General features: G+C 36.5%; 1 protein-coding gene and 1 pseudogene across 4 annotated transcripts in view; one reads left to right on the top strand and one right to left on the bottom strand.

Annotated features, from left to right (window-relative positions):
* The first annotated feature begins 1,074 nt into the window (after positions 1 to 1,074).
* The window catches only part of SLC30A4 (solute carrier family 30 member 4), a 31,142-nt gene continuing 6,793 nt past the window's right edge, over positions 1,075 to 25,423 (top strand). Inside the window, exons 1-4 of one of the 3 annotated variants that reach the window (XM_079127492.1) lie at positions 1,075 to 1,863; positions 1,996 to 2,489; positions 9,184 to 9,330; positions 16,051 to 16,949. In XM_079127492.1, coding sequence (XP_078983618.1) covers positions 2,099 to 2,489; positions 9,184 to 9,330; positions 16,051 to 16,076 — 564 coding nt within the window. In that variant the 5' untranslated portion in view covers positions 1,075 to 1,863; positions 1,996 to 2,098 and the 3' untranslated portion in view covers positions 16,077 to 16,949. Of the gene's footprint in view, positions 1,864 to 1,995; positions 2,490 to 9,183; positions 9,331 to 16,050; positions 16,950 to 24,469; positions 24,624 to 25,423 lie in introns of those variants that run through there. The other 2 variants (XR_013761902.1, XM_079127491.1) reach the window with 2 other exon arrangements.
* LOC306654189 (thymosin beta-15C-like) lies at positions 19,937 to 21,754 on the bottom strand (annotated as a pseudogene). Its single transcript has one exon. The product of its transcript is annotated as a thymosin beta-15C-like (transcript).

Below are 25,423 nucleotides of genomic sequence, written 5' to 3'. Positions count from 1 at the left end.
AACACTCCTGAAATCTTTACTTTATTCATCTCTATTTCAGACAGTAAAAACAAAGTGAAATTCTTTTTAAAAATCCTATTCCCAAAATTGGGTGGATTAAGATATTTGGGGCTAGGAAAGCATCCCCAAAAAGCTCTCCTCCTTCAGCTGATTAAGATCAGAGTATCCTGGTTAGTGAAATTTCTGGCAATACTCTTTCCTTCCTGATTTTGGAATCATGGAGTGTCTGTCCAGGTTTCATATGGACTTAAGTCCATAATCATAGCTCTGTGGGAATATACTGAGCATTCAAAAAGTGAGAGATTGCTCTGGAGTTTAGAAGCAGTTGGTGCTCATGCTCTTGAGCCACAGAAGATTCTAAGGTGTCATCTGACTGACCCTTCAGAGGAAAATGTTTCATATGACTTTATTTTTTCTGACTTGTAATTTGGAAAGACACATAGACAATCGTAAAAACACAACATTCATAAACACAGGAGTTGTTGGTCTTACAATTCCACTCCAAGTAGAAGCTAGAAACTTGACCTAAAAAATGAATTCTCCTGGCAGTGTTTTAAACTTAAGTCTTAGGTCTACTTGAGAATATGATTAAAGCTAAGGAAAAGCAGGGCACTGGTAGCACATGCCTATAATCCTAGCAGCTCTGGAGGCGGAGAAAGAACGATCAGAGTTCAAAGCCAGGCTTACCAATTTAGCCAGGCCCTAAGCAACTCAGCGAGAACCTGACTCCAGATGAAATATTAAAAGGGCTGGTGGTGTGGCTCAGTGGTTAAGCACCGCTGGCTTCAATCCCCAGTGCCCTCCCTAAAAAAAAAAAAAAACCCTAAGGAAAATACACTCAAAAATTTTAGCTTTTAAAGATCTACTGAACCCCCTAGAATCCACACAGAAAACCTAGATTATGAATCTTCAAGACTTTGTGGGGGAAAGAGGAGATCACTGTCCTTCCATTTTGCCCTTAAAAGTGAGGTTTAAATCAGAAACTACTACTCAGAATTTATTATTTTATTCGTTAAACAGAACCAAAAGCCAAACAGCTACTAGATCTGGGCTTGGGTTTTGTACATATTGTAATATCTGAATGGCAAAAGGAACGTGGCAGAGATTACACAAGAGAACAACACATATTTGCTGGAAAAAAAAAAATAATAGTAAACATAGGGCAGGGCACAGAACTGTTGACCATATAGGCTTGCCTAGTTGACCTGGCCGTGCAGCAAATTTTGTCAATTTGCCAGAAAGGAAACAACTCGAGGAGAGGAAAGCTGCTTGGCTTCCCACCCAATAAGAGAGCACTAAATTTGTTTTCTGGGGAGCATCCACGACAAGATCGGAGCAGAGACTCCTGAGACACATTTTGGGTGGAACCCCTAGGTAGGAACGCCCAGCTCCGGGCAGGATCTTTCGAACCCACCCTCTTGGCCTGCGGACCCCAGCTCCGTGCGCACAAGCCTCCAGGAGTGGAAGGGCGGCCAGAGTGCGGTCTCTCAGGGAACTGCCGCCCGGGCTCAGGCAGCGCAAAAGACCAGGAGCCTGTCAGCGCGAGCCGCTAGGCGCAGGGGCCACGGAGCGCGCGGGTCCCGCCCCGCCCCCGCGGGCGCCCCGCGCTGCACGGCGGGCCTGCGTGTCCTCGCGCCGACCCCTCCCTCGCGCGCCTCTCCCGGCGCACGCGCGCGGCCTCGCGCAGGGCGGAGAGAGGCGGCGGCCGCGGCGCCGGGCCCCGAGCCTGTCGGACCCGGGAGCTGGTCTCGAGCGGCTGGCGCGGCAGGCGCGAGCACGGCTCCGCTCGGAACCGAGCGAGCCGGCCCCGCGGAGCCGGCCGGGGGCGGGGAGATGAGCAGCGGCCCCGCGGCGGCGCCCCAGGTAGGTGCGCCGCCCCCTCGCGGATCCCCGGCCGCGCCTGGGGACCGGCCCTGCGCCCCGTCGTCCGCGGCTTCGGAACTTGTGGGCAGTGTTGGGGCGCCTTTAATTGGTAACGTGTTTCGTTTTCCACAGGATGGGGAGGTACGCGCGGCACTGCCCTCGGGAACCGGCGCGCCCGTGAAGTAGGGGCTGCCGGCCGGCCGCCTGCACCCAGCCGTTCCGCTCAGCCTCTGCCATGGCCGGCTCCGGCGCGTGGAAGCGCCTCAAATCTCTGCTGAGGAAGGACGACGCGCCGCTGTTCTTAAATGACACCAGCGCCTTTGACTTCTCGGACGAGGTGGGCGACCAGGGGCTTTCTCGGTTTAATAAACTTCGCGTGGTGGTGGCCGACGATGACTCCGAAGCCCCAGAAAGGCCTATCAATGGGGCGCACCCGGCCCTCCAGGCCGACGATGATTCCTTATTGGACCAGGACTTACCTTTGACCAACAGTCAGCTGAGTTTGAAGGTGGACCCCTGTGACAACTGCAGCAAACGGAGAGAGTTACTGAAGCAGAGAAAGGTGAAAATCAGGTTGACCATTGCCGCCGTCCTTTACTTGCTTTTCATGATTGGAGAACTTGTAGGTGAGTTGTGTTGCCAACTCACTTTCTGTTTACTTTGCCTCGAGAGTCTTTATCAGGCTGTAGGTGGTTACACATGATCTGAGGTTTAAACTTTCTTTTCAGGAAGTTTCCTATGTATCAAGATACTGATCTTATGATGTGAAAAGGCGGCAGGATTCCAAAGGGCAGTTCAGCCTTAAGTAGAACATAAACCTCCCAAATTAACTGTGCCTTTATCTTCCAGTTCTTCAGACACCATGCCATTTACTGTAAAGTTGACATTATCTTCATTGTATATCGTGTAACTTCCTCTTTAAAAAAAAAAAAAATGATAAAACACCAGGTTAATTTTTGCACCGTTAAAAGTAGCAAATGAATCATAAAATGTTTAAGATCATAGAATTTTACAGTGTTAAGGGACGTTATTGAACACCTGCTGTAGCTTTTTAATCACACATACAAATTCTGAAAGCCTAGAGGGATTGAATAAATTGTGAGGCTACTTTGGTAGCTAATGGAAGAGCCGCATCCACAATCCCAGACTTTTGATTTTTTTTCTTCACATTTGACTTACTCAGTCTCTTTATACCATTTCTTTTTTAATTTATAGCCAATGGATTTGTAAAATTCAGTATTACCAACTAACAAAGTTTTTCATTATAAGGATACTCTGAAATGAACCAGAGTGCTCCACCAATTCTATGAATTTGATTTTCTTCTTCTTTTGTTTAATTACTGCAAATAATACATTTTCACTATAAGATAAATTTTTAAGAGATTATTTTCACTGTCAGGGTAGTGTATAGCCATCCCTCCATTTCCAAGGGAGATTGGTTCCAGGACTGCTCTTGAACACCTAAATCTGAAGATGCTCAAGTCCCTTATATAAAAAGATGCAGTTATTTGCATATAACCTACATACATTCTCCCATACACTTTAAATCATCTCTAATTTACTTATAGTACCAAGTACAATGTAAATACTATATAAATATACGTTATACTATATTGTTTATGGAATACTTAACAAAAAAGAAAAAAGTCTGTGCATGTTGAGTACAGATGCAGTGTTAGGTTTGCTTTTGTTTTTTTTCAGATACTTTCCATCCATTGTTGGTTGAATCTAAGGATACAGAACCTACAGATAGGAAGGGCCAACTGTAATTGCCAACTTCTCCTAGTGACAGTTTTTACAAAATGACATTAAAGCAAGGAACTGATCTTCTCATGTTATCTCCTATGATGAACCATGATGAGAACAGAATTAGTAGTCCAGATTTAAAACACTTGGCTGAAAGCTCTACATAGAAAAATTGTATATATTTCCTACCTCATTGTATTCCACTCCTCCAAAGTGTTAACGTCAGGCATACTGATCTTTTTTTTCTCAGAACTCACATAGCTCTTCCCTACCCTTAATGCCTTCACACTGGTTGGATCCTATACCTCAGTGACTTTTTTCCTGACCTCTCAATAGTAAGAAATCCACTTAACATTGTGATTTGTGGAGGCATGCATGCATACATATGTACGTATGTACATGTACACATACACATGCATATAAACACTTGTATAATTGAAACAAAAATTTTATTTTAGGTGATGTGTCCTAATATTTGTTCAGTTATGCCCCAGCAGGCTAAACTAATTTCATGGTCCATTAATAGATCAGAACTTTATATGGATTTCCTTTTCCCAGATCTTTTCTTGACTAATTTCTTATTATTCTTGACTCATCTCAGAAAACATCTGAGAGACTTTTTTCTGACAAACTAAAGGAAATCATTCTTTGTCTTCTTCATCATCTCCAGCCTTCCAAGCCCTCAGCATCTGAGATTATCTTGTGTATTTACTTGTTTAGTATATCTCTACCTACACTAAAATACAGGCTGAATTCCCAGAACCTAGAACAGTGATGGGCACAGACATTCAATAATTAAATTTTTGTTGAATTAATTTTCCTCTGTTAGATAATTATAAATGCTTAAGCTATAAAAGAAATTCAAAAATAAGGGGAAACTGTGGCCAGATGGGGCATAGTCTCAAAAGACTAAGATTTGGTAATTTGCCCAAATTCACACAAGAATATTGAAACAGTCAAACTTTGTGATTTTTGAAGTTAATATTTAATGTTTGAAGTTAAAATAATTAACCACAATTTCCCCCCTTAAATTAATTTAGAGTTTATTTCACCTAAGTGAAAGTCATTAAGATATAATTGGCCTGACTTCCCATTTTGAAACTCTCTAATTTGGTAATTATAATTTAGTGAAAGCCACAGTATTTCCTTTTAAATACTGATTTGATTTTCAAATATGAGACTCTTATTAAATAATAACGATGATAATATTTAAGATAGACATTAACTATTCAGAATATTGTTTAGAAGTTTTTATAATAGGGAATTTATTAAAGTGTGTTCAAAGAACTTAGAAATAAAGCATCTCATGTAGGAAGTATGTGATAATGAAAAATGAAGTAATTTGAAGATCTGAAAGAGGTGACTTGATTTTGAATCTTGGCTTTGCTACTAGCTTGCTCTAAGCCACTGGGCAACATCCATTCTTTCTTCATTCAGCAAGTATTTTTTAAATATATACTATACACCAGGCACTGCTACATGTTCTAGATATATAATGGACAGAAAACCTATCAGAACTTCTGCTATCTAAAGCATTTAATGTAATGAAGAAGAGAAGCATTAAATGAATAAACATGACTAAATTTTAAATTAAATTGTCTTAAGTGCTCTGGAGAAAAAGAACAACGTACTATAAGACATAGTAACCAGTGGGACATAGTTTATGCATGAGCCAAGTAACATTTAAACCAAAAAAGAATAGTAGGAGTTATCCAGGCAAAGAGAACAGCATGTACAAAGGTCCTAAAGTCTTCACTTCTTTAGGGGAAACTTAAAAAGAGAGCCAGTATGGCTGGAATGTAGTGAGCATGTGGGAAAGAGGCAGCAGGACCAGATAAGCAGGTCCTGATAGGCCACCTTGAATGAGATGAGTATAGCTCTTATTCTAAATGCAATGGGAAGCCAGTGAAGGGCTTGAGTGGGAGAGCAACATGATGGTATTTACTTTTTCAAAAGATTACTCTGTTATGTGGAGAATGGATTGGAGGGTACAAGAATGGGTGTAAGTAAACTGTTATCAGAGGTCCAGATAAGCAGTTTAGACTAGAGTACATATAGAAAAAATGTACTGATTGAGAAACAGTCCAGAGGGAACATTGACAGAACTGGCTGATGATTTGATGTGGGGGTTAAAGAGAAAGAAGTGTCAGAAAGTGATTCTGAAGTTTCTCACCTAAGCAGTTCAGTGTATGGAAAGGCATCATTTACGAAACAGGAATAAAATGCAGAGCAGGATTTGGGCATGGGCTCAAGGTTTGTTTTAGATACGTTCATCTTCATATGTATTGGAATAGCCAAGTGGAGATGTCTAGTGGGCTATTGAATATGAGTCTGGTTCAGAAGAGAGGTCAAAGTAGAGAGAGATGCAGTATATGATGCCACAGAAATGAGTAAAGTTACCTAGAGAGTCCAAATCTTGAGGATACTCTAACTTAGAAGTGAGATAGAGGCAAAGAAGTATCCCAAAATCCACAAGAAGAGAACACTGTAGTCACCCCTTGTCCTCAGTTTCACTTTCTGTGGTTTTGCTTTCCATGATTTTAATTAACTACAACCACAGTCCAAAAATATTTACATGGAAAATTCCAGAAATAAACAATTCATAAGTTTTAAATTGCTCACTGTTCTGGGTATTGTGATGAAATCTCATGCAGTGTTGCTCTGTCCTGCCCAGAATGTGAATCATCCCTTTGTCTAGTGTATCCACATGTAACTTTTTATTATACTACATTGTTATTGTTCTATTTTATTATGAGTTATTGCTCATCTTTTTTTTCTAAATTATAAGCTTTATTATGCATATGTATTTAAAAACCAGTGTATGTAGGATTTGGCACTATCCAAGGTTTCAGGCATCCACTGGGAATCTTGGAATATATCCCTTGAGAGGATAAGAGTGGATTGCCATAAATCATAGAGAAAATAAATAGATTGAAATTGTCTAATTAGATGAGGACTAAGATATCTACAGGATTTGGTAAGAGAGTTGTTATTTTTACAACAGAATTTTTATTAAAAATGAAAACACCATAGTGAACACAAATAAACTCCCAGATAAAGATAGCAAATTGAACTCATTCTTTTAATTTTGCTCCATCCCAAAGCCTCTCTTAAACTGCAATAAAGGGATTTGGAAAAAAAAAAAAAAAGTATAAATCCACACAGAGGGCGAATACTGGAAAGGAGAAAATGGCAACAAAAATTTTGGAACCTGGGAAGGAAACACATAAAAAGGTAACTGACATAAGAGACCCAAGAAAGCCTGCAGTGGGGAAGGCTGAGAACCAGCCCAGTTTACTCTTGGGTTAATGGTTTCTCAAGCTTTACTGTACATCAGAATCACACAAAGAACTTGGGGTATACAATACTGGGCCCCATCCTCAGAGGGGCCTGGGAGCATTTGAATTTCTATCAAATCCCAGGGAATGCTTTTCCTACCCACATTTGAAAGACCACATTTGAGAACTACTATGCTAGAGAAACCTAAGTAGGCCCAGAATTGGTTGTACTAGATATCTGGAAGTGTGTGTCAAGGTGGCTAAAATAAGGAAAGCCAGTTAAAACCTGTTCAAGAACCATTCAGTTATAGTTGTATAATTATATAATTAGTATCCTCAAAGATATCAGAAGCACATGTGTCCAAGAAACAAGAACAGGCTGCTTTAATGAAGAAATTGAGGATAAGGAAAAGAGGTTTTGAGCAATAAAAATATAATAGAACTTTATAAACTTCATAGGAGATGAATTAAGGTACTCTGTCAGAGTAAGGTAAAAATGATGGATAATAGGAGAGAAAAGTTAAAAAAAAAAAAGATTAAAATACAGTAAAACTCAAATATAGTAATCTCCCCTTATCCAAGAGGGTTGTATGCTGTCTGAAACTTCAGATAGTACCAAACCTATTATCTATTAGGATTTTAATTCATTTTCTGTTGCTATCACTGAAACCACAGGCAAATTTCTAAAGAATAAAGGTTCATATGTTGAAGACTGGGAAATTCAAGACCAGTTGGCCACATCTGATAATGTCCTTCTTTTCAAAGTCATAGAGCAGTGCCAGGTATCACTTGGTGAGACATAGAGTCCTCAGATTTTTCCTCTTATAAAATCCATACTCATTTTGAAATAGGGACCCATTTCTGTATTCATTTAACCATAACAACCTCCCAAAGGTCAAGTTAAGTTCCCCACCTCTTAATACCTCCCAATGGGGAATAAATTTCAACATAAGCTTTGGTGGGGATATTCAAACCGTACATGGAAACAATGTTTTGCCTGTACATTCCATCAATTAGAATATGTTTTCTAAATACTACCTTTTCTTCCTCTGTTTTGAGACATTTCTATCCATATTCAAGGGAATCAGTTCATTTGGGAGGGTGGTTCTAGGGGTTTAATCGAATGGCACTTAACCACTGGGCTATATGCTAGCCCTTTTTTAAAATTTATTTTATTTTATTTTTTGAGACAGGATGTTGCTAAGTTGTTGAGGTAGCTTACCTCAAACTTGAGATCTTCCTACTGCAGCCTCTCAAGTTGCTTGGGTTATAGGCATGTGCCACCATGCCTGACAGGAATCAGTTAATTTTTATCTTTTGTGTTGTATATTTTGTGGGTTTCTTCAGTTTCATTTAATGTTCAACTTCCTGAACAAAGTAACATGATACCTTTTCTTCAGCTTTATTGTGATATTTATACATTACAGTTATTAATTCACTAATAGTAGAATTAGTAGAATGAGCAAAAGCTGCGTTGCTAAAAGACTTTTTCCTTATATGTTTGCTGCCAATTTAGTGGTTCTTAACTTTTTTAATGTCATGGACTCCTTGGAGAATCTGTTAATACAACTGAACTTTATCAATAGAAATCTGTATAGGGGGCCTCTGTATCCATGGGTTCCCATCCAACCAACTGTGAATTTAACGTAATTTTTTAGTTGTATCTCTACTGAATACAGACTTTTTTCCTTGTCATTACTTTGTAAACAATACAATATAACTAATTTTTTTTTCTCTTGTCTTTGGTACTGGGATTGAACCTAAAGGCACTTTACCACTGAGCTGCATCCCCAAGACCTTTCAGTTTTTTAAAATTTTAAAACAGTCTTACTAAGTTGCTCAGGACTTCACTAAATTGCTGAGGCTGACCTCAAACTTGTGATCCTCCTACCTTGGCCTCCCAAGTTGCTGGATTTGCAGGTGTGGGCCACCATACCCAACTACAGTGTAATTATGTACATAGCTTTTACATTGTATTAGGTGTTATAAATAATTTAGAGATGATTTAAAGCATACAGGAGAATATGTGTAAGTTATATGCAAATGCTACATCATTTTATATAAGGGACTTAAACATGCACAGATTTTATAAACAAGGGGTACTGAAACCAGTCCTCCATGATACCAAAGAACAACTGTATATGTATTTAATGTTTTGTATAAAATTCAGGATACATTGATTTAATTGTACAGGATAAAGATTTTAGTTCACAGTTTGTATTGTAGGATGTTAAATAATTCAGTTTTACTTACATTTTTTAATTAACTTGTTTCTTCATTTCTCCTTTATTCTAAGGTGGATACATTGCAAATAGCCTAGCAATTATGACAGATGCGCTACATATGTTAACTGATCTAAGTGCCATCATACTTACCCTGCTTGCTTTGTGGCTCTCTTCAAAGTCACCAACCAGAAGATTCACCTTTGGGTTTCATCGCTTAGGTAGGTAACTGGTGTTTCTTTTGGTATAAGATTTTATGGTAAAACCACAACAAACTGTAACCCTGCTTAATCAAAATCTTTACAGTGATATATTGTTTGAACAAAGCAAATGAAAATAGATCAGTGATACTTATTCAAAAACTTATCTTCCTGGTGCACTCCTATAATCCCAGCAGCTCAGGAGACTGAGACAGTAGGAGCACGAGTTCAAAGCCAGCCTCAGCAAAAGCGAAGAGCTAAGCAACTCAGTGAGACCCTGTATCTAAATAAAATACAAAATAAGGCTGGGATGTGGTTCAGTGGTCAAGTGCCCCTGAGTTCAATCCCCAGTACCCATCCCCCAAAAAAATGGAACAACAAAAAAACCTTATTTTCCAAAGTATATTTATCCCAGTCAGCTACACACATTTAAAATTATAGGGTGATCGTTAATTTTCAAATGTTGTTCCCTCTGTCTTGAAGATGTTGAAAAAAAATTCACTTTTATTTTATTGAGCCAAGAAAAGCCATATGGGTTAAAAAAAATAAATAACGATATAAGTTTAACTCACTAATGAGCATTAGCTTTTCCCTTTCACTTTAGGAATTTCAGCCAAAGCTACTGAAGCCTAGATTTTGAGCATTATTATAATAAGTACAATATACACTGTTTCTGACCTTTGTTTCAGCCATGTGTCAACATAATCCTGAAAATGTACTCATTTTTATTGCCAATTTGAATAGATATTAATGTTTAAGAGGACTCAGTATCATACATTGTTATCTATACAGCTCTGCCTTTTTACCATTTTTTACTTATTTTGAACATATGTATAAAATTATTGCCTGAACTATTATATACAGATATCATTTGCATAGAATTCAAAAGTTGCCATTAACTTTATATTCAGCAAAAACTGTCTTAAAGAACCAGAGTTAATATCTGGTAGTTTTATTTTGTAGGGACCCCTATACTCTTGGTTAATAGATCAATCAGTCCATCATCATCTTTGTTGCTTTTTAGCCTAATCTTCACTCAGTATCTAGTTCTTATTTAGTCATTCTGTCTTCTAGTGCAAAACTTGATACTGTACCTGAATAATGATATTCAAGAAGCTATCTAGGTCTTCAGGTTGGGAAGTTACCTGGCATCCCACCCTCAGCACTGTCAGCTACTGTACAAAATTATCTTATTAACATACTCAGAATGTTTTTCAGTAGTAAGACAGAAAATAAAGTCAAGAAAGTCTCCAGAATATAGAAAGGATGGAAATAGAAGAAGAACATTTAAAACTATAAGAGTGTGCAAGGTCCACAAGCCAGCCTGCTATTAAGAATCTCAGAAAATACATATTCAAAAATAAAAGGGAGCCAGTCACTGTGATGCACACCTGTAATCTCAGCTACTCTGGAAGCTAAGACAGGAGGATTACAAATTCAAGGCTAGCCCAGACAACTTAGTGAAACCCTATCTCAAAATAAAAAATAGAAAGGACTGGGAATGTTTCTCAGTGATAGAGCACTAGTATGTGTGGGGCCCTGGATTCAGTCCCCAGCTCAGAAAAAAAACTACATAAATAAATAAAAGGGAGTAACTGTGGGATGGGATTTCTTATAGGGGTGATGAGCATGTTTTAGAATTAGATAATGGTGATGTTACATAACCTCATACAGGTATTTAAAACTATTGAAATAGTTTAAATATTTAAAATAGTGAATTTTATGCTTTATGAATTTTATCTCAATTTTTCAAAATCATCTAAAAATAATTAAAGAATTATGAAAGATATAGATAGGTAAGTATTTTCCAGAGGTAGGAAGGTACTCAAGCTTCACACTAAAAGAGCACTTTTGGGGTCTTCTTTTTGTATTACAAATGCTTATGAGTCTATATCTAGATATAGACCTTATTTCACTTATTCTGTTCTATAAAGTAATGGTGGAAATAATGGAAGAAAATAAGTATGTTGATTGTGGTGGGGGGACTCAGAAGACACAGAGATATATAGAATTTGATGAACAAAGATATAAACAAAAGCAATTGGCGTATGGACTGGGGTGGTAGCTCAGTGGTAGAGCTTTTGCCTCGCATGTATGAAGCACTGGGCTTGATCCTCAGCACCACATAAAAATAAATAAATAAAATAAAAATATTGTATCCACCTACAACTAAAAAATCATTATTTAAAAAAAGCAGTTGGTGTTCTGAGTTTCACAAAACACAGTTATGTCATTAATAATTTGAAGCTCTGGGAAGGGGAGTATGCTTACATTGCACACAGTTAAACAGTGCAGCTCTTGTGACCTCTAATTCCAGTGCTTTGAGATTTAGGTCCAGAAGAACACTGCAGAAAGTACCCCTGAGAAACTCCTGATTTGTTGTTATTGTGACTGAATTGTTTTTTGTTTTGAATGACATGAAGGGTTGAAAAGAGGTTGGGATTTTTTTGTTGTTAAATTATTCTTGTTAAATATGTAAACCATACAAAATTTACTAAGGGAAGACAGTATCATTCTGTCCCTTCCACCCTATCCTCCTGCCCCACTCCATGTTAGTAAGCCATTTGGATTCATTTTTGGCCTGTCCTTTCAACATTTCCTTTGGAAAATATAAGCATATAATTTTATGTGTTCATATTCTGCTCCTCAGTGCTCCTTCTTATGAAAAAAGGAACATGCTGTATCCCCAGTTTCAGACCTGGAGGCAATATATCTTTAGAGCTCTACCTCCTGAAGATCACTTTATACTCAGAAGTGCATAGAAACTTCTGACTTAAAAGTTCAGAACTTATAGAAAGAATGACCACTTAATTATTCAGATAAAATTAGAATTCTTTTGCTTCTTTTGACTAATAATCACATACAATATATTACCTTGGGATTCTACATGAGGAAGCAGAAAATTAAACTAGATTTTTTAGAAAGTTATTTCTGTATCGAAGAACCAAATTCACTCTTGACATTATACATTAGTAATTATCAAGGCATAGTTTAATTGTAATTATCATTTTAGTTCTGTTATATGGGTATATTTTTCACTTTAAAAGATCACTTTCTCTTGCAGGCTTTTGATTGGATTATACTTATGTCCCAGTATTAGTAGTTAAACCCAGAGGCTCTTTCACTAAACTAAATTCCAGCCTTTTTTATTTTTCATTTTGAGAGAGGGTCTCACTAAGTTACAGAGGCTGGCTTAGATTTACAGTCCTCCTGCTTCAGCCTCCTGAATTACTGGGATTACATGCAGGCAAACACCATTGTACCCAACTGATTGTATCGTTACAATCAGTTACAAGTACCCATAAAAGGCAACAAAGAGACCACTGGTTTGACTCAAGTCTTGGCTCCCTTGCTTTCTACCAGTGTAACTTTGGGCTAGTTACCTAACATCTTTGTGTCTCTATTTCCTATTTATAAGAGGAGAGTAATAATAGTGCCTATCTCATAGAGTTATTAAGTTATTAAATGAGTTGATATTTGTAAAGCACTTAGAATAGTGCCTAGCACTTCAAAAGCAACCTTCATTTATTCTTTAATCAGCTTCATTTATTCTTCTCTGGAAGAAAATAAAGTGAATTCAAGACTTACAAGAAATATATATATGTATAGAAAGGCTATTATAAACTATAGATTATCCAATCTTTAAATTTTGGGTTAAATTTCATCATAATATGGTTACAAATCACATTCATGATTTTAGGTGCTAGAGATAAGATGGAGTTTATGTTTTTTATTAATTCATTAGATCCCAAGTTTTTAATTTTGTGACTAATTCAAAAAAATTGACACAAGTGCATTAAAATAGGTTGGAATCAAAATGTAAAGTTTATATCCTTTATATATATTTATATATCCTTAACATTTATATGTCATATGTAAATATTTTTCATATATATGAAATTTATTTTTTTCTAATCATTCACCTGTTACTTTTCTCAAGAGTAGATTTCTAAAAACAATAATCATTTCCAAATTACCTTAAGTGGTATATCTGTTGCTCAATTTAAGTTTTTTATAGGTGTTCCACATCTGGGATGATGGGACAAAATAGGTTGAGAACAGAAATGCTGTGAGCCCAATGGAAGCAAGCAAGAGAACTTCCTGTTGGCCTCTACTCTTAACTTTGGTTTCTTTTAAGTTCCTAAACATTCTGCTACTGATTTATGCCTGTGAATAGTTTTTAAGTAAAAAGATAATGGGTTCTCGCCCACATAAGAATGATTAGAATGTTTCTTATGAAGGTAGAAATGAAGGAAATTGAAGAGACAGTTCTTGGTAGTACTGTTTTACTTGATAGTAAAACAGTGACAGTGACACATGTTGTTACATTTGTTTTCTCTCTTCTGCATCAGTTCCTTGTGCAGTTTAGAAACTGAATCTGGAATTTTCTTTACAGAGAATTAGCTTCATAGGATTAAGTACTGCTTACAGTAGACTTCCAGCTCCTTCAAATGGTCTGGAGTGAGGAAGAAAAAAATTTGTTTCTTTAGTAACCCAAAGATAGCTTTTATTACATAAAATACTAAAATGAGGAACTGGAGATTCAGTTTCTGGTCTTCTTTTGTTTAGTTGATATAGAGTAACTAGTTTTACCATGACATCAGTTCTCCTTCTGTAATAAAGGGAGGGTTGGTCTGTTTGGATTAACCCAGAAGTACTTTACCACTGAGTTACATTCTAAGCCCTTTTTATTTTTTTTATTTTAAGACAGGTTCTCACTAAGTTGCTTCGTTAGGGCTTACTGTGTTGCTGAGGCTGACTTTGAACTTGCACTCCTCCTGTCTCAGCCTCCCAAGTCCTTGGGATTACAGAGATGCATCACCGTGCCCAGCTAAGAGTTTTTAATATTCACTTATAATACTGTCAAATTACAACTGATACATCTAATTCAGACTAGCTAGTGATATTTATTAAAAGCATAGTATACATGTAAAGGTATATAGAAGCTGTGATAGACATATAGATATATTTCCTGAAATTAATGTATAAATTATCAATGAATGAAGTCTTGTAAAGCAAGTAATATATAATATGTAATGAAGAATTGGTTTTATAATGAAATTGCCCCTATTTTATTTACTGATTTTGGATTTATACAAAGAAGAGTTTGGGTCTGTGAATGATAGATATGGTAATATCAATCTCTTAGTTTGTTTCCTTTTTGTGTTATAACAGTTCATACATGCCTAACAGCATTTCTTTTTGGTGGGGGGGTAGGCAGGGTGCCACAGATTGAACTCAGGGTCACTCAACTATTGAGCCACATCCTCAGCCCTATTTTTTTTTTTTTTTTATTTTACTTAGAGACAGGGTCCCACTGATTTGCTTAGTGCCTCACCATTGCTTAGGCTGGCTTTGAACTTAGGATCCTCCTATCTCAGCCTGCCGAACCACTGGGATTACAGGTGTGCACCACTGCACCCAGCCCTGACAGCATTTCTTATTTCTTTTCTCTTTTTATGAAAATATGTCTCCTTCTAGACCACAAGTTAAGCAGGGACAGGAAGAGGTAATAACACTGTGAGTCTGGTAATAATAAGTTCTTTATAGGAGATTATTAATCAAATCATTGCATATTCAAGCTGAGTAAATAAGACCATGAAAGCTATGGAACAAATAGTTTCCGATCCTCAAAAGTAATTTGTGTTGATGTAAATTAAATCTCTAATTCTAAAACTGGCCATGTTCACAGACTAATTATAAACTTTTAATTGTTGGCATACAATAGCTAGATGGTACAACCTGACTTGTAGGTCCTTTTGGGTACAGGAAGGATTTAATCAGAAGGGAATTTTTGTCTTATCTCAGTGAGATGCTAGTCCTATTTGTTCATTTGGTACTTATCACTTTTGAACTTTGTAGTCACGACTTTGGTTAATATCTGAAATCTATATGTCCTTTTGGAGAGTGAGTTATCTAAGTAGGAGTTTACTCTGTAAAATAGGGTTGATAATGCCCATATTGCAGAATTATGAATAATAAATGAGTGGTAAGGTTTATAAAGCAGCTAATGTGGCACTAAATTCCCAGTAAAAGTTCTAGTCTTCTACGTTTCCTTCCCACTTTTACCTGCTAGGTTTTTCATATCTCAAAATGTCCTGTTCCAAAATGGCCTCCCCTCCCTTCTCCCTCTTATCAGAGTGCTTACTGTCTCCACATAATTATCTCAGCAAGGTTGTAGGAGAGAAGTAAGATGATTCACCCTGACGATTAAATAACAGTTTTAAAGATGTGTTTTTTTTTACTCTTACATCTTTGAACTTTTTGGCAATGTAACAAAATTTATTTTAACAAAAATCATTCATTCAAGGTGGAGAGATATTTTTAGATTTGTAGGCTGCTCTAGGAGTCAGTTTTATTTCATTGCTTCTCTTTTTTTCTTCATGTGAATCACAGATGATGTAAAATTCTTTTTTATTTCTTTTCAATGAACTGTAATAGCAGTTTTTATAGGATAGGAGCCAGGATAGGAGCCAAATATGAGTTATTTCTAAGTGTCTGGATTTATTTGATCCAATTTATTTTATGCCATCTTTTTTTGGGAGCTAATAAAACTTAGAACTTAATGAAATCACAATAGGAGGAATCTCATAAATCTTCAGGAGGAATAGAAATAGGAATAGGAGAAATAGCATTCTGAAGAGAACAGCCCCTTTCCTTTGCTTGCTTTCTTGCTTTCTGCTTCTGTCCTTTGTGGATTATGAAAGTAATTTGACTTAATTTATGTGACTTTTCTTCCAGATCTTGGGCTGAAGATATTGCACTGATTAAAGATTGTGATCATGTGAGGACTGTAGTAAGCAGAGTTGTTTTATATTTGGAATAAAATGCAATATCTGTGCTATGGTAATGGAGCTCATCAACCTAGGTTAATGGCAGTGACAGTATAGAAGTCTTTTATAGCAGTGTGTACTGAGCCAAAGACCTTGGACAGATCTGGCTAGATAACGTGTCATCTCAGAGCAGGTATAAGGTTGCATTGCTAGTCCCACACAATTTGTTATTTTATCCCCTAATGTTAAAGGAGCAGAAAATATTCAGCTAAAAAACTTCCCTCATACCCACAGCCAAAAAAAAAAAAAAAAAAAAAAAAACTCATAATCTCTTCTTCCTAGTCGTGATTCATTTTAACAGCTTCCTCCTACCCATGAGAAGAGTTATGTCTACTAATTATTCATATCTTATTGGAACTTTAACCACATCATATGAACTTTTATAAGAAAAGAATAGTTCTAGATCTTCCTAGAAATGGGAGTTTTTATTGAAGCAGAAGGAAGACATAACTGAATTGGTCAACATCGACTAGCCATCATCAACTTGAGGATACTTGGCACCATGGGTGTGGTGTAGGGAGAATGGTAAGAAGGCAGGAGTAGAAGATACTATTTAGAATAAAAAGTGAGAGGATCCAAAGACAGACTCTGGTGTTTAGCTTGGCCCTTTGGTAGTGACAGTGGACCACCAAAAATCCTGTATGTCGTCAGTCTAAGGGCATGTCGTCAGTCTAAGGGCAGGAGAGACCTCTGTGACTAAGTTGAAATGCAAATGCTAGTTTGGAAGTCTTAGGCAAATCCAGTAGAACCCACTCTTTTTCCTTGTTTTCTTCCTGTCTTCCATTGGAAGGTAGAGAATAGAAATACCATAAAAGGAAATGGAAGAGAGGATGCATCTCTATTCTCTATTCATTTTTATAGACCTCTGAAACACAACTTTATATGTTTGCAATAGTGTATATAGTTCTTTGACGCAATAGAAAGACAAGTGTTAATGTAATTTAAGTGAAATATACTTGTTATTGGCATCGTAGCATTAGCAAAACTAATAGTTGTGATAGTCCAGTACATTTATGCAACACCCATGAAAACATGCTTCAGTTGTATGCAGTGTACATAGTTGAGGCAAATTATTATTCATTCACTGAATTATTGCCTAACAGTTCCTGTTGAATGAATGAATAATTGGATGGGGAGACAAAAAGTAATGAATGTACATAAACACAAATATAATCACAAATTATAGGAAATGTTATGGAAAGAATAATGTACTACTATGGAAAATATTAAAGAAGGACTCCAGTAGTTTTCATATGAACCTTGAAAACCTCTAGCTTTGGCATTTTACTATTGTTTTTAAATGTAAACAGTTTTCATGTGTTTTAATACTATCAAAACTTGACAATCATTTTGTCTTCTTCCGTTTAATATTTTTCTTTTAGTATTTGTTAGCCCTTAAAACCAAAACTATTTATCCTCTGTATGTGAAATTCAGAATGAAATAGTCTTTATTAGATCTTTGGCCATAAATATTTGTGTACATTTCAGCCGATTGAAAAGATCCAAGTGATCTTGTAGCACAAACACATTTGCTCATCCTACTTCCTTCGCTAATGCCACAGTTCAGCCAGATGTAGTGATCTTTAATTACATATGTATAAAGTGGCAAATATAACTACTGTAATAGCATTTCAATAAAAATCTCTTTCCATTGTTTTAAACTTATGTTAAATTTCCAGTTAGATTGAAATATGACCTTTCAAATTTATCTAAAGGTAATGGGGTAATAACTACAAAATCTAGAATTCAGTTGTGAGATTTCTTAGGTTTCATTTAAGAAAACAAAAAAATCCATCTGACAGGCACTCCTTTTGTCTTGGAAAGCTTTAAGTTATGTGTCTGGGGACCAACCTAGAACAAGAATGAGAAAATTGAAACAGGTCATAATTTGGTTGTTGATTGAAAGTTTCCTTCTCTTAAATGTTGCTGGGGAAAGGGAACCTGCCTATCCTTATCTGCATTCTATCACATTAAATATACTATGAAACACTAATTAGTCCTGTTCATGGTATTTCACCAAAGTTTAATATATTCATAGTGAAAGAGCTTTTTGTCTGTTTTAGCAGAATGAATGATCACATTACTACTATTAGCATTTTTAGCTAGAACACTACACTTCTCAGTTATAAATCTCAAACCTAAAAGTCTATTTAATTTTTTTTCTTTTACCAGTATTCTGCCTAGAAGATATTTTGACAGGTGATTAGAATAAAATATAGCAAATAAATGTCTTTGCTTTTCACTGAGGAACATAGACTATGAGGCACATTCCTTATTAATTACTGGAAAGGTGATACCATTGATCGCATACCCTAATAGGCCATTTTGGAAACTTCTAGGGATCTGCCGAATTCCATAATGTTAACTTTGGCCAGGTATCAAGATCCTTTTTATGCAACTCACATTGGTGGAAACTGATGTGGAGAGCTGAATTCTCAGCAGCAGAGGTAAAGTGGGTCTTATGAAAGTGGACATCCTTCTGCCAGGGAACTCTGTTTATGCTTTTTAAAAAAATTATTGATACATTAGAAATGAAAATAAACTGAGAATCTGCAAAGGCATGCAACTTCATGAAGTTTAAGAAGCAGTGGAGTGGCTCAGGAGGCTAAGGCAGGAATATCATAAGTTCAACACCAACCTCAGCAGCAGGAAGGCACTAAGCAACTCAGTTAGACCCTGTCACTAAATAAAATACAAAATAGGGCTGGGAATGTGACTCAGTGGTTGAGTGCCCCTGAGTTCAATCCCCGGTACCAAAAAAAAAAAAAAAAAAGCAGTGGAGGTGGAGTTGCCAGGTGCAGTGGTGCTTGCTTATAATTGGGAGGCTGAGGCAGAAGGATCACAAGTTCAAAGCCAGCAGCAGCATCTTAGTGAGGACTAAGCAACTCAGCAAGACCCTGTCTCTAAATGAAAGGTACAGTCATACATTGCTGGTGGAGTTGAAAATTAGTACAGCCATTCTGGAAAGCACTAATAGAGATTCCTTAGAAAACTTGGAATGGAATCACCATTTGACCCAGCTATCCCACTCCTTGGCCTATACCCAAAGGACTTAAAATCAGCTGCAGTGATGCAGCCACATCAATGTTCATAGCTGCTCAATTCACAATAACCAGATTGTGGAACCAACCTAGATGCCCTTCAATTGATGAATGGATAAAGAAACTGTGATTGAGGGGGGAAGGGAAAAAATAACAGAATGAATCAAACAACATTACTCTATGTAAATTTATGATTACACAAATGGTATGCCTTTACGCCATGTACAGAGGAACAACATGTATCCCATTTGTTTACAATAAAAAAAAGAAACTGTGATATATATATATATACATATACACATACACACACACAAAATGGAATATTACTCAACCATAAAGAATAATAAAATTATGGCATTTGCAGGCAAATTGATGAAATTGGAGAACATCATGCTAAGTGAGATAAGCCAATCTCAAAAAACTAAAGGACAAATGATCTCGCTGATAAGTAGATGATGCTACATAATGAGGGCTGGGAGAGGGGCAAGAATGGAGGAAGGAGGGACTGTAAAGAGGGAAAAGAGGGGTGGGAGAGGTGGGGGAAGGAAAAAATAACAGAATGAAACAAACACCATTAGCCTATGTAAATGTATGATTACACAAATAGTATGCCTCTACTTCATGTACAGAGAAACAAGATGTACCCATTTGTTTACAATAAAAATTAAAAAATGTCTAAAAAAAGGGCTGGGGATGTGACTCAGTAGTGGTTAAGCACTCTTGGGTTCAATCTCCAGTATAAAAAAAAAAAAGATAGATACGGTGGATGCACCCATTCTTAGTTAAAATTGGCTTGCCTTTAGGGGTGGGAGGTGGGCAAGAACTACACAGACAAAAGTCATCAATGGTGAGATTATTGATAGCATCTTAGCATCTTCCATTGGCAACTTATTTGTGTACCAGTGGGAAATTTAAAAATAAATTTAAGGGAACATTGACTACTATTGACCACTTAGCCTGGGAGTACAGCTGAGAAGCCATACAGTGCCTGAAATTTCTTTACCCAGGTTTACAAAAAAATCCTAAAACCAAGATTCATGCATGGCTGAAGAAATTTGGTCTTGGGAGGAGATCCCCATTTTATGATATTTGGACACACTTTTCTCCTGCTGGATAGTTTCCTTTGAGGGAAGAGTTTTTGGGTTTTGTTATTTTGTTTTGTTTTTTGTTTTCTTCAGTATTAGTTTTCTTCAGTTTTGATTTGTCCAACTTCTTCCTTTCAGACAAGTCTGGCTTATCACTCATCTTGACTAAAAGAAAGATCTAGGGTGGGAGGGAGGCAAGAATGGAGGAAGGAGGGACTGTAGAGAGGGAAAAGAGGGGTGGGAGGGGTGGGGGAAGGAAAAAGTAACAGAATGAATCAAACACCATTACCTTATGTAAATGTATGATTACACAAATGGTACGCCTCTACTTCATGTACAGGCAAACAAGATGTATCCCATTTGTTTACAATAAAAATAAATTTAAAAAAAAAGATGTAAAAACTTTAAATCTAGAGTAAGGTGGTCTCTGAGCTGCTGCAGCTCTCACTCTGGACCAGACTGGCCTTTCTACTCAGAACCAGGCACTCATAAGTTCTATAGTAGGCCCCCATCCCTGATTCTGCCCTAGCCCCACTCTGATTAGATGAGGAATCCAAGCTGGCCTCCCACCCTTCCCTCCATTTTAGCCCTGCAGGACTGTATCCACTGTCTTCCTTAAAAACTGTGTAGCCTAATTGCTAACTTCAGCCTTGCTACCTGACTGAGGTTCTCCTGCTGGTAGGGAATCCCCTATCACTAGTGTGTGGAATTTTACTGTTTAGGTTTTTAAAATTGTCTTCATTCTTCATATTATTTATATAGATGTACTTTACCATAAGCAGTTATAACTTGACAAGAAAGTCCATGTGTTTTCTACCTTTTATTTGGCTTAAAACTTCTTTTAACCTGTTTACTCTTTGTTTGGAAGGATTTAGTATATAACCTATTATTCATATTTAGCTTAACCTTGTAAATTGGATAGCCTTTTATCATCTGCCCTTGCTCAGCCTTTGACTACCTTCATTCTACAAATTCATCCATAAACATTTGAGTACCTGCTACATACAAATCTCTCTGCTAAGTACTATAGTAAATATGACTTTAATAAGACTTCATCTGTATCCTCAAAGAGTTTATGCCTGTGCTTAATATGGAAGTCTCTTCACAGTTTTATATATTTTGGTGAGGGAGGCTGTTACTGGGGATTGAACCCAGAGACAAAGCTACATCCAGAGACCACTTAGTTACATCCCAGACCTTTAGTATTTTTTAGTTTTATTTTAAGGCATGGCCTCCCTAAGTTGCTTAGGACCTTGCTAACTTGCTGAGGCTGGCCTCTAACTTGCAGTCCTCCTGCCTCAGTCTCCCAAGCCACTGGATTACAGGAGTGCACTGCACTAGCTCTATATTTCAGTTGACTTTTTCCTGTCTTCTACAGCTCTTATATCCCATTCAAAGTATGAAGATCAGTATGAAGATCAGGAATAGGTGTACCATGATTTTGAATAGGGTTTGTACGGGTTTTGTTTTTTGTTTTTTGTTTTTTGTTTTTTGTTTTTTTTTGTCTTATTGCAACATCTGTTCTGTTGATACACAGGATTTTATAGAAGTTTTGGCTACTAATTAATTATTTGTCTTTGGGGAAAAGTCTGTAATGCTAATTTTCCCAGCATTATAAATTATGAATTGGAATGAAAGTGTATCAAAGTCCAAAATACTTGAACTACCTGGAACCTTTGAACAATGAGTCATCTCAGATAACAGTTTTTTATATTGTTTTATTTTTTAACACTTAATAGGATTAATGTCCTATTTTCTTTGCAGGAAAATTTTTCTTTAAAAGTATTTTCCTGAAATGGATGAAATTAGAAACCATCATGTTAAGTGAAATAAGTCAAACTCAGAAGGTCAAGGGCTATCTGTTTTCTCTCATGTGGAAGCTAGAGAGGAAAAAGGAAAAGAAAGGTGGGGTGAATCTCCTAAAAATCGAAGGGAAATCAGCAGAGAAAAGTGACCAAGGGGTGGGAGTTGGGTAGGGAGGGGGAATGTCCTGGGGAGTGATATTGGCCAAATTATATTGTTATATTATGTGAGTGTATGAATATGTAACAATAAATTCCACCAATATGTACAGTATAATGTACCAATAAAAAATATGGGGGAAAGAATTTTCTTGGCCAGGCGCAAAATAAAAAAAGAAAGAAACAGAGAGAGAAATGGAAACCAGACATGGAGGCATAAGCCGGTAATCCCTGCAGTTCAGGAGGCTGAGTCAGGATGATCACAAGTTCAAAGCCATCCTCAGCGAGGCCCTAAGCAATTTAGCAAGACCCTGTCTGAAAATAAAAAGGGCTGGCAATGTGACTCAGTAGTTAAGCACTCCTGAGTTCAATCCCTCTTACCACTATACCCCAAAAAAGTATTTTCCTAGCCAGGTGTGGTGGTGCACACCTGTAATCCCTGCCACCTAGGAGGCTGAGGCAGGAGGATGGGAAGTTTGAGGCCAACTCAGCAATTTAGCAACACCCCATCTCAAAATAAATAAAAATGTCTGGAGATATAGCTCAGTGGTAGAAGCCCTTGGGTTCAATCCCCAGTACCCAAAAAAGGAAAAGTTAAAAATATTTTCCTGCTTTATTGTTTTGCATTCAGCACTTAATTTATATAATATTAATTATTTTAAAATGTACTCTGCATTACCATACTTTGTTATTTTGAAAAGATACGGATTATTTACTTTACATTGACATGGAATAAAATTCAAATGGTACAAAAGCATATATAGTATAAAGTCATCCGTGTCTCCCAGCCAACAATTCTCCTCACCCAAGGAACCCAGTATTTTGTATAATCCTTACAGAGATTGCATTTTTAGATGATTATATTTTCTGTTATACAAATGGTAACATATTATACACAGTGTTGTGTACTTTACTTTTTTTCATATAACACTGTGCCTTGGACATCAGAATAAGCTTTCTTACTCTTATTTTTTTTTTTTTTTCCTTTGCTGTGCTGGGGATGAGACTTAGGGCCTTGCATACAATAGGCAAATGCTCTACCACTGAGTTACATCTCCAACCTGCTTTCTTATTTCCACAACTACGTAGTATTGTGTTACAAGGCCTACTGATCATTTGCTATTATATACAATGTTTGATGAATAGACTCAGAGCATACCTTATTTTGCACATGTACAACTCAGTTGGCATGTGTATATCATTCTAGAAGAAAAGGCCTGAATCAAGGTACACTGAATACAGCATACTTAAAAATTCTGTTTTTCTTTAGTCTGTTAACATATGTTTGTGGTAAATATTTAAAACATTTCAAACACTATCAAAAAAGAATAAAATATGAAGTAAATCCCCTAAGCTTCTAGATCCATTTCCTATATGCAATACTTTCTTGTCTGTCTTATGATTATCAATTTTCCTGATTTTTGTTTGATCCTTTTTTTCTTAAACAAATGACTCTCTGGTATCCCCACTGTCTGTGAATGTATCAAAATTTATTCATTAAATTCCTCTGATGGACATTTAACATATCCAATTTTTTTTATACTACAGACAATGCTACAGTCAAAAACTCTGTAGATATTTTTGTACAAATTGACGTGTACAAAATATGCTAGTATACTAGTAGATTCCTAGAAGTAGAATTGCCAAATCAAGGAATATATATGCACTTTAAATTTTAATTAGTTGTGCTTTCAAAAAAGGTAAAACCACACAATATTTCCTTCCCTATAGCTTTGCTAACTCTGGATATTATCAAGCTTTTCGATATTTGCCAATTAAGTTGGGTGGGGGGAGGAGATCTTGTACTTATTTTAATTTCTTTTTTTATGACTGATTTTGAGAATTTGGCCATTTCTATTTGCTGTGATTTACTGTTTGTATTCCTTACTGGTTTTCTGGTTTCATTTTTGGGCATTTTTTTTAGTGTTAGGGAATTAATCTGTGGTTACAAATACTTTTTCCACTTTGTCATTTTTTTTTTACCTTGCATACACTCTGTAAATATGCGTAATTTGACACTAAAGAGATAATGAGTAGAGGGTGGGAAGTTGGGGGTGAATTAGTGGAGGATCAGATCATTCAAATGCTAAATGTTTTTAAAAAAGAAAAATTTTATGACAGATATTACAAAGTGCTCTTACCTCCCTAGAGAAAAGAAAACATTAAAATGTATAATACTTAGTTAGTTGAAGTGTAATAAATGCTGAGAATATATTTGTTTTATGTATTTTTCCTTCTAGAGGTTTTGTCAGCTATGATTAGTGTGCTGTTGGTATATGTACTTATGGGATTCCTCTTATATGAAGCTGTGCAAAGAACTATCCATATGAACTATGAAATAAATGGAGATATAATGCTCATTACTGCTGCTGTTGGAGTTGCAATTAATATAATGTAAGCTTGGTTTTTGTTCACATTAATATTTTCAAGTACTATGAACTTAGAGGCTATTAAATGTGCATTCAGATTGTGAAGTGATATTTTCACATATTTAAAATTATATAGTGTATTAATTTTTCTTATGAATGTTAATTTAAAAACTTTGAACATTACAAATTCCTCTGGCTTGCTCAGGTATACTGGAGTTTAAGTAGGGCAAAGTATTTTATTATTTAACTTCTAGAACACTTAGTTGTTAAACTAGTTTTTTTCTTGACTGCCAGCTTTTTCCCCTGTAAGCCATAGATTATAAGTTATATACTTAATCATTTAGACCAGAGGTCAGCAAATTTTCTTTACAAAAGTGAGACAGTAAATATTTTAAATTTTGAGAGCTATACAGTCTCTTTAGAAACTGTTCAACCCTGTTGTTTCAGAACAATAGTAGTCACACTGATTGTGTAAACAAATGAACATGGCTGTGATCCCATAAAACATTATTTACAAAAACAGACAAGATGGTCTACTAATCATAGTTTACCAGAGCCTGCCTACTGGCTTCTCGGCATACTTAGAATAAAATCAAAAGACCCTGCCCTGTGTAACTATCCAGCTCATCTCCTAGCACATTTATTTCACTTTATTCTGGCCACAGTGCTTTCTTTGAGTATATGGAGCACATTTTCATGTTAGGATCTTTGCCCACTATTCTTCCAGCTAGAGCACTTTTCAACCATTTACTCCCTAACTTCCTTCTGGTTTCTACTCAAATTAAATCTGAAAGAGGCCTTCTCTGACCACTTCCCCCACTCATT

The sequence above is a fragment of the Sciurus vulgaris genome, assembly GCF_902686455.1.
Source record: "Sciurus vulgaris genome assembly, chromosome: 2".
NCBI lineage: Eukaryota > Metazoa > Chordata > Mammalia > Rodentia > Sciuridae > Sciurus > Sciurus vulgaris.
The sequence above is the reverse complement of the archived record's forward strand: the minus strand, read 5'-3'. Positions and strand labels throughout refer to the sequence as shown.